The sequence below is a fragment of the Xenopus laevis genome, chromosome 7S, assembly GCF_017654675.1.
Source record: "Xenopus laevis strain J_2021 chromosome 7S, Xenopus_laevis_v10.1, whole genome shotgun sequence".
Classification (NCBI taxonomy): Eukaryota; Metazoa; Chordata; class Amphibia; order Anura; family Pipidae; genus Xenopus; species Xenopus laevis.
Genome location: NC_054384.1, coordinates 98,684,836 through 98,700,860, shown reverse-complemented (window position 1 = coordinate 98,700,860; position 16,025 = coordinate 98,684,836). Strand labels below are relative to the sequence as shown.

The following is a 16,025-nucleotide window of genomic DNA, read 5'->3' as shown; positions in this document are numbered from 1 at the left end:
GCGTCTGTGTGAGTACAGCCCCCTTCAAAAGAATTGACTTAAAGGGGTGGTTCACCTTTAAGTTTACCTTTTGTATGTTATAGAGTGGGCAATTCTAAGCAACTTTTCAACTGCCCTTCATTTTTTCTTTTTTTTTTCTTTTTTTTTTTATAGTTTTTGAATTGTTTGCCTTATTCTTCTGACTTATTCCAGATTTCAAATGGGGGTTAATGACCCCATCTAAAAAAAAACAAATGCTCTGTAAGGCTACAAATGTATTTTTATTTCTACTTTTTATTATGCATCTTTCTATTCAGCCCCTCTCCTGTTCATATTCCAGTCTCTTATTGAATTCAATGCATGGTTGCTAGGGGAATTTGAACTCTGGCAACCAGACTGCTGAAATTGCAAACTGGAGAGCTAAGTAAATCAAAAAAACACAATAAATGAAAAATTAAAACCAATTCAAATTGTCTCAGAATATCACTCTCCACATTATACTAAAAGTTATTTAAGGGCTCTTTCCTGCACTCCCCTGCGTTGTGCTTTCTTCCATTCAGCTGCAGGGGAGCTTAGGAGTAGATGCACTCTAATTTTTTGCGGGAGTTTTGCAAATACATAGACAGTTTAGTGTACAGTATTTGGAAATACCCAAGACTGATGTGGCTTCACCATCATCATAGGAAGAGTTAGTTTACTATGAAGGCAGCTTTACTATGGAATTCCCTTCCAGGTCAAAGTTTAATTAGTGACTCCTCCTGGGTGGATTTCTAGATATATATATATATATATATATATATATATATATATATATATATATATATATTCGCAAAAAGGGGATCAGCACTACTCAGGCCTTAAAAATAAACAGAATTTATTTAGTAAAATAGCAGCAGACTGATGTTTCGGCTGAATCCTCAGCCTTTCTCAAAGTATATATATATATATATATATATATATATATATATATATATATATATATATATATATATATATATATATATATATATATATATATATATATATATATATATATATATATGCCTTTTCTAGCTAGAAATCCACCCAGGAGGATACATATAGTTATTATTATTGCCAAAATCAGTAGTTATTGATCCAGTGAATTCTGAATGCCAGTTTTGGAGCAGGAAGGTTTCCCAATCCAGATGGTTTAATTGGCAGCTGATCTCTTGGGGAATTTGTTTGCTTTCTTCTGAATCAATAGAAACTGGGATTTGAAAAGGTCAGGCATGATGTCTTTATATCATTTTTTCAACCTGAAATACAAATGAAGGAGAATAAGATGAGTCCTTGAAGCTCTATCCTGACATACATGACTGCTATTGCAGTAAGAGTTAATATTTCCAGTTTGCACATGGCTCAGCAATTACTCCAATCAAAGCACCAACTTGTGCCTACCTGTAGATTCCACTACTTGTATCATTTGCCAATATCACCAGTTTCGCCAGTGTGCAAGGGTGCACAATAATTGACACCAACAGCCAGGCTCCCTTTGAATTATGTACCAATTGGTGCTCCTACTTCTATTGAATGACAAGCAAATTCTGTTATTATGACATGAGCAAGTCAGCACCTATCCAGCACAAGTTATTGCTGGATAAAGAGAATTGCATCTCAAGCAGAGCTGCTTTGGCAAATGAACCCCATGGTTTCTTAGTATACGTATTGGAACCATATAGTGATAACTTTTATTTTACAGTTTTCTCTTGTGTTTCCTAATACACCCTCATTAGGATATCATTATTATATAGCAGGGAAACCTTCATGATATCGCCAGCCTTCCAATTATTACATTTTACTTGCCTTTCTATATGAAAAACACTTGAGAAATGTCCATTTGCAACAGTTAAGAACAATGCACCTTATTAGCCTTATCTACAAGATGAGACTCCCAACTTTCTATAAGTATAAAGTATATATCTTGTACAAATATCTGACATAGCACCTTTCCAAGCTGTGGTGTTCCTCCATGTTGGTGGGTTGCAGAGGATATTCAAGGTGAAAGTAAATTAGGGGGACATTTGGGATGCATATCTATATACAGTATCTATATGTCCACTACTATCTACTACTTTTAAAGTAATCAGGGTAGTAATCTGGATCTGCAACCTTGTAATGAGTGGAGTGATAAAATGTTGGTCCTTCAACCCAAATGAAAGCCGTTGTACACAGATATTGCTGATATAAGCAGCAGTGGTTTAGTCTATTTGAAAATAGAAGCCGAATGCATATTTATTCTCCTTTTGCATCCTCTTTCCCTTTCTTATTTAAAGGTATTAAAGTATTGCCCATGCTGCAACTGTCTTTCAGCCTGATCGCAGACTGAAGGGCCTTTTTTTTATAAACCTTCTATTTGCAATAATATTATTAAAGATTTTGGCCTAGCACAATGTGGGGCAGTAGAACAAAGACAGCAGCAGTGTGGCATAGTAGGGACATGTCCTGTACAGAAAGACACTATACAGGTATGGGACCTGTAATCCAGAATGCTCGGGAGCTGGGGTTTTCCGGATAATGGATCTTTCCATAATGTGGCTCTTCATTGTTTAAGTCTACAAGAAAATCATGTAAACATTAAGGGGCACATTTACTATTGGTCGAATATCGAGGGTTAATTAACCCTCGATATTCGACCCTCGAAGTTAAATCCTTCGACTTCGAATATCGAAGTATTTAGCGTAACGATTCGAAGGATTTTAATCCATCGATGGAACGATTTTCCTTCGATCAGAAATTGGTTAGAAAGCCTATGGGGACCTTCCCCATAGGCTAACATTGATGCTCGGTAGGTTTTAGTTGACGAAGTAGGTGGTTGAAGTTTTTTTTTAAAGAGACAGTACTTCGACTATCAAATGGTCGAATAGTCGAACGATTTTTACTTCGAATCGTTCGATTCAAAGTCGAAGGTCGAAGTAGCCAATTCGATGGTCAAAGTGGCCAAAAAAAAACTTCGAAATTCGAAGTATTTTTTATTCTAATCCTTCACTCGAGCTAAGTAAATGTGCCTCTAAATTTACCCCGATATGCTGATTTTGCTTCCAATAAGGATTAATTATATCTTAGTTGAGATCAAGTACAAGCTACTGTTTTATTAATACAGAAGAAAAGGAAAATATTTTTAAAAAGTTTAAATATTTGATTATAACGGAGTCTATGGGAGATGGCCTTTCTGTAATTACGAGTTTTCTGGATAACGGGTTTCTGGATAACGGATCCCATACCTGTACCAGTAAGTATTCTCCTGTACTTTAACAGGAATATATAAGGACCCATGCACCCTTTAAGTATCTTACAAGTAAAGTCATTGGCACAAGGTTGACTCCAGTAACAATTATGTTCCACCTCCTGTGGAACATCAAGGTCATTCTGCTTCCAGGCAGGGCCATGGCAATACACTTATTAAAAGATTAAGTACCGTAAAGGACTGTATGTCCTACCATAGGCAGAGATCATCGCAGCTTTCTGATATTTCTCTTTTTGTAAATAGCATTACATGGATGACACTATAAGTGAGTCATGCTCAGCTTCTTCTATATACATTTGGGACAACAGGGCTTAGTGATGCAGACAACATTAAGGCTGGTCCTCGGGAAATGATGTCTGTTGGCCTTGGGCCTTGGTACATGAAGTTACCACCTGTTTCACTATTATTGGGTTAGTAAATGACATCACCTCACCCCTTCCAAGTGATTAGAGGAGGGATTCCAATGAGTCACATCATAGCAGCTTCACTCACCTTCCTCATATCAGTTTAACGCAACTGTAAAACAGGAACAATTGCAATAAAAACATTATGGTTGAAACTACATTGTAAGAGAAATGACTGGTTATAGTAATTAATAAGTGTGATATTTATTATAAATGGCCTTTTAAAAAGTTTCTAATTGTTTCTGCATTGAATTAGATAATTCATATAAAAATGAGTACCTGCTCCAAAGAATTTTCAATTCATATCAATTGGTAGCCCATAATGCTGGAATATCAATGATGCTAGTTCTTTTTCGGCAAATCTACTGAAGATTAGATTGTAAACTCAATGGGCCAGAGTCTATGTTGGCAGAACAACCCTTTACAGGTGCTCTTAAAACTAATGATGTTATCTGAGAATAAAGGTAACCTAGCATTGTAGCAAAAGATATTATGTAGAATTGAGTGAGATGCTGTAGAATGAATGGATTTCAACATATTGACTGAAGCTATAGATTTTCAGGAAATTACTCCAGTTTCTCCAGTGTAATCAGCAGAAAATGTGATGTTTATTGATAGAATCTGCCATGATACTGGTGATATATGTGTATATCTTGGTAGATGTATTATTTAGAGTAAAAAATACAGGTTGGGAAATATAAGAATGTACAATTAAATTGCTCTTATACCTGAAAAAAACAATTTTATAAATTATCAAAGCAGTCGTTTGTGTCCAAAAGCACTGCATGATGCATGGATGAGATGCATAATGACTGTCAGGGATTTAAGGGGAAATCCCCAAAACATACATAGGAGGGCAGAGAGCCCTATGGGAAAGCAGCAGTTTGGGAGCAAGCAGAACAGATGGGAGTGGGACGGAGAGGATGGAAAACCAGGACAGGAAAAATGCAGGTTAATGCTCAAGCCACAAAATGAGGTAAGGGAAGTGCTTAAATAGCTTGCTTGGCTCGCCTCAAATAACCAATGAAGCGGTAGGGTTGTCATAGGAATGCAGTTGAAGAAATTGGAATGAATGTATTAAATTAGTTCTGTTGATAAGCTGTTGATATAAGTGATATTATGTCCCCGGTTCTGTGTGTGTGTGTGTAAGTCCTCTGCACTCAACCCATTATCAATATATTTAAGACAGAGACATTTTGTGCATACTGCTACTGAAAAATGCCTTACCCTTTAAACAAAACAGGGATTGTTTGTCCATATATTGCAATATATTTAAGCTGGCCAACTACGTCACAGTCATCCCATATCTGGCCAGTCCTACGCTCAATTTTTATCTGATGCATTAAGAATTCTATTGCTTCATTATACATTTTATAAACTATAGTCAGGTGATCCCACTGGTGGCCAATAAAAGGGCAGCCAAGTTTGGGAGTTTTTACTTTGAAAGCAGCTAGTAAGTTGCAGGTAAAACGTATTCGTCCCTTTTATTAAATGTATAATAAGGCAATAGAATTCTTAATGAATCAGATAAAATTGAGCGTAGGACTGGCCAGATATGGGATGACTTTGACGTAGTTGGCCAGCTTAAATATATTGCAATATATAGACAAACAATCCCTGTTTTGGGGTAAGGCATTTTTCAGTAGCAGTATGCACAAAATGTCTCTGTCTTAAATATATTGATAATGGGTTGAGTGCATAGGACTCTTGTAGTTGACTATATGTATTTTGTGGTCACAGCCTCATTGCACCCCCGCCTAATGGTTTTAAAAATTAGTGGTGAGCACAACTTTCCCTTGTTTGTTTAATCCTTGCATCCAAAAGTGTATTATCCCATCTCTGCACTTGGGTGAGCAATAGGAAATGTCACAATCCTTATTACACCGACCAGGTGTCCCATTCAGTTTCTCTTTAGTGGCAGCCAGAGAATTCTTCACCTCCCTATTGAGCTATCAACAATGCTATCCACTTACCAAAAAGCAAGATTGTGCAGCAGATGGTGGAACATTGCCAAAGAGAAAGGTGAGAACAAGGCAAGCTTGCAGAGAATGGTGTAGTCTTAGTAATATATAATTATATCTCCACTTTCATTTTATAACTTGTAGTTAACCAAAATATAGTAAATTAACCCCACCATGTGCCATGATAGTCAAAGGTATCTATCACATACAGTGTTATCTGCACACACAGATTCGGAATTCAGTTGGTTAAATGAAATCATTTTAAACCCAGGAGGCCCCGCTTAAATGCTGCAAGCCCAAGTCTGACTCTCACCATAGTAAGGTAGAAGGGAAAGGAGAGTGTTCTAATGTTGCATTTTGGCATAAGGGGTGCATTCAGTGTTGGACTGGCTCACAGGGATACCAGGAAAACTCCCGGTGGGCCCAGGTGTCAGTGGGTCCTCCTGCTTCAAAACATTTGGCATATTTCATAGCCATTACCTATTTCTATGAAAACAAAGAGACAAAATAGATTGAATAATAGATTATAGCATGTAAAGAAAAGAGACTAGCAGAATAGAGGTTGCACAAGGAGAGGAATTATAATAGTTCTGAGAGTGGGCCCCTGATCTAATGTCTTTTGGTGGGCCCCTGGTCTAAGATTTTTGGGTGGGCCCCTGATGTCCCAGTCCGACACTGGGTGCATTATGTCTTACAAAATGGTAGACAGGTTTCTGATATTGGGATGTGAAGGTAGCTTTATTGGGCTTGCAGAAGACTAGAAGTGTATGTACCTAGATGGCTGCCCATATCACGCAATGACTTTAGAATCAGTCAATGGTGTAGAGAGGTGCAGGCATGGGGTCTATCTGCAAAGTCTTTGTAATAAAACCTACCTGCCCTGGTGGTCTAGTGGAGCGGCGGGGACGCCCGCCGCGTGGTCCTCTTCCTGCGCCATCTTTGCTTCCTTAGGGCGCGCGTGGCGCACCTGTGTGTTGTTTATAGGCACCAGCGCGTTTTGGCGCGAATGTGCACGTTTTTGGCGCAAATTCTTTCCCCTATAAAAGGCCCATTCTGAATGCAGACAGATGCCCTTGATAGAACTTGGTTTCTTGTGGTTCACTGTATCCTGTTTGTTTGATTACCCATGTTTGACCCTGCCTGTTCTTGACTACTCTGCATTCTGTATCCTGACCCCTGCCTGCCTACGACAACTCTTCCAGCTTAAGCCCTTGATTGACAACCCGATTTGACCCTTGCCTGCCTGACGATTCTGATATCCGCCTGCCTCGACCCAGCCTGTCTGACCATCCTTCTGCCTTTTTGTACCGTGACCTTTGGCCCAAAAGACTCTGCTAACAGCCGTGCCCCTTTGCCAGCCATAACATCTCGCCTTGTACCCCTCGTTAAGTCCAGGTGGCACCCAAGAATAGGGATGTAGCGAACGTCGGGAAAAATGTTCGCGGACATGTTCGCGAACGTCCGGACAAAAATGCGAACGGTTCGCGAACGTTGCGAACCCCATAGACTTCAATGGGATGGCGAATTTTAAAAGCTAGAAAAGACATTTCTGGCCAGAAAAATGATTTTAAAGTTGTTTAAAGGGTGCAACGACCTGGACAGTGGCATGCCAGAGGGGGATCAAGGGCAAATATGTTTCTAAAAAATCCATTGTTGACACAGCGCTGCGTTTTGTGCTGTAAAGGGCAGAAATCACACTACGTCACTCAGGTGGTGTTTCTGGAGACGGTATTATTATTGATATTTAGACAGAATGTGAAAAAGCTCACACAGCTAGGTGGCAGTGGTTTGAAGAACAGATGCAGATGAGAGATCAGCAGCAGGACAGACAGCTGCCCACAGCAGCTACATACAGAGCACTGCAGTAGAAGGTAGATTACTAGCCAGCAAAGCTACCTAACCTAAAATGTCCCTCAAATCCCTGCAGAGTTCTGTCCCTACAATACAGAGCAGTATCAAGTAGATTACTAGCCAGCAAAGTTACTATCAACTGTCCCTCAAATCACTAACAGCTCTCTCCCTACACTAGCTCTTCCAAGCACACACAGGCAGAATGAAAAAACGCTGCAGGGCTTCAGTTTATATATGGAAGGGGAGTGGTCCAGGGGGTGTGGGGGTGGTCTAGGAGGGAGAGCTTCCTGATTGGCTGCCATGTATCTGCTGGTCTGGGGGAGAAATGGCAAAAAAAAGCGCCAGCTAAGGCGAACCCAAATTGGCGAACGTTGCGTTACGTTCGCGAACATTCGGCGGACGCGAACGGTCGATGTTCGCGCGAACAAGTTCGCCGGCGAACAGTCCGCGACATCCCTACCCAAGAAAGCTGAGGGCTCCTCCCAAAGCCCAACGGTGGTCACACTACTGGTGAAGCCGAGCCGAGACCAGGGTGCTTGGCACTTTTTCTGGTATTGGGTGCCGGTCTTTGTAGAGGGATGGACGGAAGCCACAGTCTTTACTATAATACAAAGACTACAAAATACATTAGAGGAGCCTGTATGGCATGCAACAAGACTGTAAATGTGGAAGGAAACTATACCATCTGTGAAATACGTTCTTATACATTAAAGAATGACAAATACATAGCCCCCTGTAGGGACATTTAGAAAAATACAAACATTTTATACAAAGCCAAGGTGGTTTTTAAGCATTATTATGAATTGTCTGCTGACATGTATGACAAGGTTACATTGGAAGGATGTTGATTATGCTGCTGGCAGTTGCAAGATGTTATGGAGGGCGGCAGTTTAACATCTCTGTTGCAGAATTTACCCCTTACTTTAGTATAATATTATAGCTGTAGCCTCATCTTTCAAGTGGAGATGTTGCTAGTAAAACACTGTAGCCACCCCCTGCAGCCATGTGAGATTATGTATTTATAGGTACAGAGGGGTGACTCCCTTCGCTGCTCTGCTGAACATTTCATGAGGCTCAGAGCCTGCAGATCCCTTCATCACTTCCTGAAGATGTCAGTGCCAGCTCCATATGTTCCTACTCCCCGAGACGCAGGAAAACCAGCACGACAAGAATTAATGAAACAGTCAATTAACAAGTCCATCTGAGTGATGCTGAGTAAACAAGAAGCTTGAATTGTCAGGATCTGGGAGGAAAAAAAGAAGAAAAAATGGATAATTGTTCAGTATAAGTACTCCAAATGTAGATGGACAAGCATCCGACAGCCTTGGCAGCCCCTACTGGTACCACATAAATAAAAGATCATTCTATAATAGTGGCCTTGGAATTGTTTTATTGATAACAAAGGATGAATGTGCCCATGAAAATATGCAAGTATGGCACATCAGATTTAAATGGATATCGGTGCTTAAAATTCACTTGGGCCTGGAGCAATGACCTATAGGACAACTGATAAAGCAGAAGGTGCTCATATACTAGGGACCACGGAGTTCACCTTGAAATGAAGGGGCTAATTTATTTAAAAAATATAATTATGGATTGATCTAATAGTTCAATAAATCTCTTAAGAATGTGTTAAATTAGTTCAAACCAATCACTGTCATTGTCATCATAGTCTTCCATGGGATTCGGCATCCTAGATCAATTGTTCTTTTGACCAGGTCTGGACAATGAAACTAATTGATACTGACCAATATTTATCCAAAAGATTGTACAGGCCTATGAAATCAACTGGCCTGTTGAACTGATACCATTAGATTTCAAATATCATAGCAAAGGTACAAAGGTTATTCCTGGTCCAAAGAAAAGGAGATAGCTGGTAATGATCGTTCTCTGGGCTCTGTTTGAGACATACTGCTGATTTTACTTTGAGATCCCTTTCTAAATACGTTTTTTTTATTTATGCACACTTGCCTTTTATATACCAATTTCAGCATACCATAACTTTGTGAATTGTCATTACACTTCATGATTAAAACAAGGAATTACATAAATGAGGCTAAATATAGACTGTGGGTACTTTTATTCTGTTCCCATTAATCACATTTTGCACATAGTTTATTCAGAAGTGGTGATTTTTTCCCTCACCCCCTGTTAACAGCTTTAATGTGTAAGTGCAGAGCTGTCAGAGCTGTTAATTGGCTAATTTTGGAGACGAGCATTGTGGGAATGTTACCAGCTTCCAAACTGAGCAACACTGTGCTATTTTTATTGAGAAGTCTTCTGCCATAGGAAATCATGCAATGCCGGCATCTATTCCACTCCCTACTGTAACTGAGGGAATAGGCCTAATATACAGAACACATTGAATTGAAGTTCATCCCTCCCTTTGGAGTTTACAAAATTATTATGAGGAGAGGGATGATTTCTTCCCATTGTTACTCCCAATGCAAACATAATAAAACCCATAGGGAACATTTATGATGACCCCCAAGCAGTTGTGCGAGAGCCCTAAAGGACATTAATGCTCCCTAACAGTCCAGTCATCTCTGAATGACGCACAAGTAAAGGGATGGGTAGGGGAGTTGGAGAGTCCGAATGCATACAGTGCTGCCAAATGCAGGGATCACTGTATTCATGGGAGTGGCTAAAGGTTGTCGGTAGAGACCTGCAGCAAGATTGCAAAGTGCAAAAAAATGGTGGATTGTGGCCATTTGCTGAGCATTGCATTCTGCCCTCTTGATTCCGTTTAAGATGTTGCTCATATTTTAGGCATCACAAATAAAGAGTAGCTCATGACCAAGAACTTTTTCCATAGGCCAATAATTTGCTAAGACACATGACCGTGCCTTGGTTATATTAACATACTGGTATAAAGAATAGTGGATCTATCTATTGGAGTCAGTACTGGAAGGAATATTGAGACAACATAATATCTACTCCTCTCAGTTAATCAATAGTAGTAGTTTCCAAACTGTGGAACTGACTCCTCGGGGACGACCCAGAAAAGTGTCTGGGACCCAGCTGCTGACCGGTTAGGGTGTTATTGGGAGGGTAAATGCCTTTTTTAAATTCCAGATACTTCATAGTCAAGATAATAAACAAAAGGAACACCAAGAGCCCCAATAGTGTAATATGTATTGGTAAGAGATTATGAAATAAGAGTAGATAACATATACTCACAAACCAAGGTTACCAATAGGCAACCACTGTAAAGGCAGGTGGGGAGATTGTCCTGACCCCACTCAGGATTAAGAAGTCGCTCTCTGTAGATAGAAAAAGGGTATCAACCCTCCACCCAGGGTGGACTTAGTATTGTATAAAAAGAACAGAGGCGCCAAAAGAATAAAAGGATATAAACGAGTTTAAAAACCAAAACTTGGTAATCAGAGGAGGCAGTAGTGGACTTACCTCCTCCAAGCAGACACAAAACAACTGTAATTAAGCAGTCAAAATTTATTAACGAACTCCAATCAGTGCAACGCGTTTCACGGGCTCAGACCCGCTTCTTCAGGCAATAAACATAGGAGTTACAGCATCTGGCAGTAGTATACACACTTAGCACCTCTAGTCAAGATGGTTCTTTAGGGTGAGATTTGGGGGTGACACTTTAAACTATGGATGAATGATTGAAATAGCAATGTTTTCATATATTTCTAACCTCGTTAATAGCCATAAGAGGCTTTGACCAAATTCTGAACCAAAAAGTGGGCTTCAACTAAAAAGTCTGGGAAGCGCTGGTCTAAAGTTCAAATTGTTGGATTGCTGTAAAAATAAATATTTTCTACTATTTAGCAAAGCATGGTTAAAACAATAATATGAACACATTTTTATTACAAGCTCATTTTATTGGGGTCATACTGGAAAAAAGGCGTATATCACCCATTCTGTTTAAAATACTGTATTTTTTATTCTTCTGCACTTTTGGCTCCTGTGGGAGTTATTGGTGTTGAATATATACAGGGAATTACTGTATGTACTTTTTATGCTTGTATTGTATGGATATTAGAAGTTAATATTCTTATCTGGAAAGCCGTTATCTGGATGCAAAGGCAATATCTCATAGACTCCATTTTATCAAAATAATCCAAATTTTGAAAATATATTTCCCCTTACTCTGTTCTAATAAGAAAGTAACTTGTACTTGATCCAAACTAAGATATAATTAAGCCTTATTGGAGGCAAAACCAGCCTAATGGTGATTGTTTAGGTAATTTTCTGGTGGACTTAAAGTATAAAAATCCAAATAACAGAAAGATCCTATATCCGGAAAACCCCAGGACCCAACCATTCTGTATAACAGATCCCATACCTGTACATAAATAACTTTCACAACAATTAATTTTATTTGTGGCTTTTGTGTAAATAAAGCTTGACTCCTTTTTTTTTCTTGATTTTTTAAACTATAGGATATTGGAGAAGAAGCAGAAAAATGGAGAAACCATTGAGCTGACAGAAGAAGGGCAGCCAGTTGTCAAAGAAGAAAAACACCAGCCAGTAGTAGACTGTACCTGCTTTGGGCTTCCTCGTCGGTACATCATTGCCATCATGAGTGGCTTGGGCTTCTGCATCTCCTTTGGGATCCGATGCAACTTGGGTGTAGCCATTGTCAGCATGGTCAACAATAACACAGTCTATAAGGGGAATAAGCTTGTTATTGAGGTAAGAATAATCATGTTATTGTACACATGATGCTGCCAACAATCTTTTTCTCATAACTGATTATTTAAACAAATGCGCAATAAGGCATATGAAAGGGTTTTAAATTATGGCAGGCATTCTCCAAATGTTCCCTCAGCTTCTTCAGGAAGTCATAACTTTTTGAACAAACACTCGTAGTACCAAGGGAGACTTTGCATAGAGAAGCTACTTGCTAGGGGACAAAGAAAGGTCATAGAGCCCCTTATTCATAATCCTTTATGTCACACATTATTGATTTACTTCCATTCACTTCAAGGAACTTAGGTAGATGGTAAGACAACAAACATGATTATAAAAGGCCACAGACCCACCAAGACCAGTTTAAGTGCTTAAACTTCCCAGCATCATGCTGAGATCAAAGATCCTATGGGACAAAACAATAATGAACCAGAAGATCTTCATTTACCCTCTACAAACAATAGGTACTGTAACACGTTTTTGGACTATCAAGGCCAACGGGGTTAACAACCAGCTAGTATACTAGAGACTGGGTTACACTGGACTCTGATACTTAAGGCAGGGCCGCCAGGAAGTTCTTGCAGTCAAACAGAACAAAATGACTTTATTTGTCAGAGATAAATGATCCACAGGTTACTTACATCAGCACAGAGGCATTTGCAGAATATATAGGCACACAGCTCAGACAGTATATCAGAGGAAGATGCAGGTGCATTCCCTGAGGATGTAGTCAAGGCAGTGCAGTTCCTCACACGTGGTCTGGGTCTCACCCGGTGGAGTGATCAGGGAGGAGAACCTAAAGCCTGACACCATATCCACTGTGTCCCTTCACTGTAGGCAAATCTTACAGCCTGGGAAGCTACTCCCTGCTACACCTCCTTTATGGAGCACAACGCTGCTCTTTCTATCTTCCCTTACTGTCTTACTCTCCTAGAGAGTCTATAACAATTATATGCCTGCCACTCACTAGCCTTATTCATGGGGTCGCTGTTCCCCGATTTCCACACTAGAGGTTCAGGTCCCCCTAGGGCAAACTTGGCTTTACTAGGCTTTGTTGTACCCAGGCTCAATTCTGGGCAAAGGGGTAAGCAGAGTAGGCACGTGCCTAGGACGCAAAGCTGGGGGGGCGCCAGGCACGTACCTCCTCTGTCGCCTACCCCAAGTCCGGTTCCCTTCTCTGCCCGACTCTGTGTTTTTTCTTGCTTTATTGCGTTGAAGCGCATGTGCGCGCTAGCACAAATTCATGCATGCGCACCTGAGCGCAAATGATCAAGTGCTCTCTAAAGGAGGTTGTACCACCGAAACGTTGTGTGGAGATCCATATAAATCACTTAGGTTTTAGCACAATTGCTGAAGTGTGTGCCATCTGACTTTTTATGCTTTATGGAATACTGGAACCAAGTTAAGCAGCAAGGTTTCTGGATAGAGCACCACGACACGGTAGCCGCAGTCTTTTGAATTATTGTATGTGGCCCATGTTTCTCACTAACATCATTTGCCGGTAGATAAAAAATGGTTGAACATCAATAATGACCTACAACCATCTTACTCCATAGGCCTGTGACACCTCCTCCCCATGAATATTTGTTTCAGAAAATATTAATTCACAATATGATACAATATGGTTCAATCCAAGTTGCTGTGCAACACAAAGCTGTTGGTCTGCCCGTAGTGGACTGGAAAGGGCTTTATGGACAGAAAAAGAAACTTGCTTAAACACAGGGACAAACTGAGACCAAAGTTCCTTCTTGCCAATTAGGCCTACTGCAGTAACGTAACTGGTAAAACCAGGGCCTGGGTGCAGGTCAGGCTGCCGGACCCCCTACCCCCACCTCTGGATGCAATTTTCTCACCAGATTCCTGTAGGCAGAGCTCCCAGCGGACCCAGAGGAGGTGCAGGTCTGGTAGTTCCGCCACTGGCCTACGGTACACACAACTTTATACTGTAAATTCTGGGCAGGGGGATGACAGATGTTTTTGTGTAAACTGTTTATTATCAGTATCTAGAGCAGGGATCCCCAACCTTTTTTACCCGTGAGCAACATTCAAAAATAAAAAGAGTTGGGGAGCAACACAGGCATGCAAAAAGTTCCTGGGGTGCCAAATAAGGGCTGTGATTGGCTATTTGATAGCCCCTATGTGGACTGGCAGCCTACAAGAGACTCTATTTGACAGTGCATCTGGTTTTTATACAACCAAAACTTGCCTCCAAGCCTGGAATTCAAAAATAAGCAGCTGTTTTGAGGCCACTGAGAGCAACATTGAAGGGGTTGGGGAGCAACATGTTGCTCACAAGCTACTGGTTGGGGATCACTGATCTAGAGGTACTTCTTTGGTGTCTGAAATGTTCACTGCTGCTACTATGAAGATACTTTTCTGTGTGCTAAAATGCACCAGTGCAGTTGTCCATAGTGACCAATCAGCAATTACCTTAGAACTAAAAAACTTGATTGGTTGCTATGGGTACCTGGAATGAAGAATTTATTGGCCCTACTGCCTTTAAATAGTGATTAAATGTGTGGTTCACCTTTAAGTTAACTTTTAGCACTTTATAAAATGAGTAATTCTAAACAACTTTGTAGTTGGTTTAAATTTTTTCTTTTTATAGTTTTTAGAATTATTTGCCTTCTTCTTCTAACTCTTTCCAGTTTTTAAATGGGGGTCGCTCACCCCATGTAAAAAACAAATGCTTTGTAAGGCTACAAATCTATTGTTATTGTTCATCTTTCCATTCAGACCTCTCCTATTCATATTCCAGTCTCTTATTTAAAGGGATACTGTCATGGGAATAAACCATTTTTTCAAAATGAATCAGTTAATAGTGCTGCTCCAGCAGAATTCTGCACTGAAATCCATTTCTCAAAAGAGCAAACAGATTTTTTTATATTCCGTTTTGAAATCTGACATGGGGTTAGACATATTGTTAATTTCCCAGCTGCCCCAAGTCATGTGACTTGTGCTCTGATAAACTTCAATCACTCTTTACTGCTGTACTGCAAGTTGGAGTGATATCACCCCCTCCCCCCCCAGCAGCCAAACAAAAGAACAATGGGAAGGTAACCAGTAGAGATGTCGCGAACTGTTCGCCGGCGAACTTGTTCGCGCGAACATCGGGTGTTCGCGCTCGCCGGAAGTTCGCGAACGTCGCGCGACGTTCGCCATTTTGGGTTCGCCATTGTTGGCGCTTTTTTTTGCCCTCTCACCCCAGACCAGCAGGTACATGGCAGCCAATCAGGAAGCTCTCCCCTGGACCACTCCCCTTCCCTATAAAAACCGAAGCCCTGCAGCGTTTTTTCACTCTGCCTGTGTGTGCTGAAGAGATAGTGTAGGGAGAGAGCTGCTGCCTGTTAGTGATTTCAGGGACAGTTGAAAGTTTGCTGGCTAGTAATCGTTTTGATACTGCTCTGTTATTGGAGGGACAGAAGTCTGCAGGGGTTTGAGGGACATTTAAGCTTAGGTAGCTTTGCTGGCTAGTAATCTACCTTCTACTGCAGTGCTCTGTATGTAGCTGCAGTGGGCAGCTGTCCTGCTTCTGATCTCATCTGCTGACTGCTGCAATAACAGTAGTCCTTGTAAGGACTGCTTTTATTTATTTTTTGTTGTTTTACTACTACTACTACTACTACTACTATAAGAGCCCAGTGCTATTAGTCTAGCAGTGTTGGGGAGTGGGACTGGTGTGCTAATCTGCTGCTCCTAGTAGTTCAGCAGCACCAACTTTAATTTTTTTTTTTTAATATTCATTTTTTTTTTATTTTACTACCGCTGTAGTAGTGTATAAGTTGACCTTTTAGGCATTATTTGCCCTGTAGGCATTATTTGCACACTGTTTTCTTCAACCCGCCATCGAGCTGTGTGACCTTGTTCACATTCTGTCTAAATATCCATAATATTACCGTCTCCAGAAAA

At 40.4% G+C, this 16,025-nt stretch overlaps 1 protein-coding gene across 1 annotated transcript in view; it reads left to right on the top strand.

Annotated features, from left to right (window-relative positions):
* The window catches only part of slc17a7.S (solute carrier family 17 (vesicular glutamate transporter), member 7 S homeolog), a 54,384-nt gene that overhangs the window by 12,858 nt on the left and 25,501 nt on the right, over nucleotides 1-16,025 (top strand). The window contains exon 2 of the mRNA XM_041571609.1: nucleotides 11,867-12,119. Coding sequence (XP_041427543.1) covers nucleotides 11,867-12,119 — 253 coding nt within the window. The remainder of the gene's footprint in view (nucleotides 1-11,866; nucleotides 12,120-16,025) is intronic.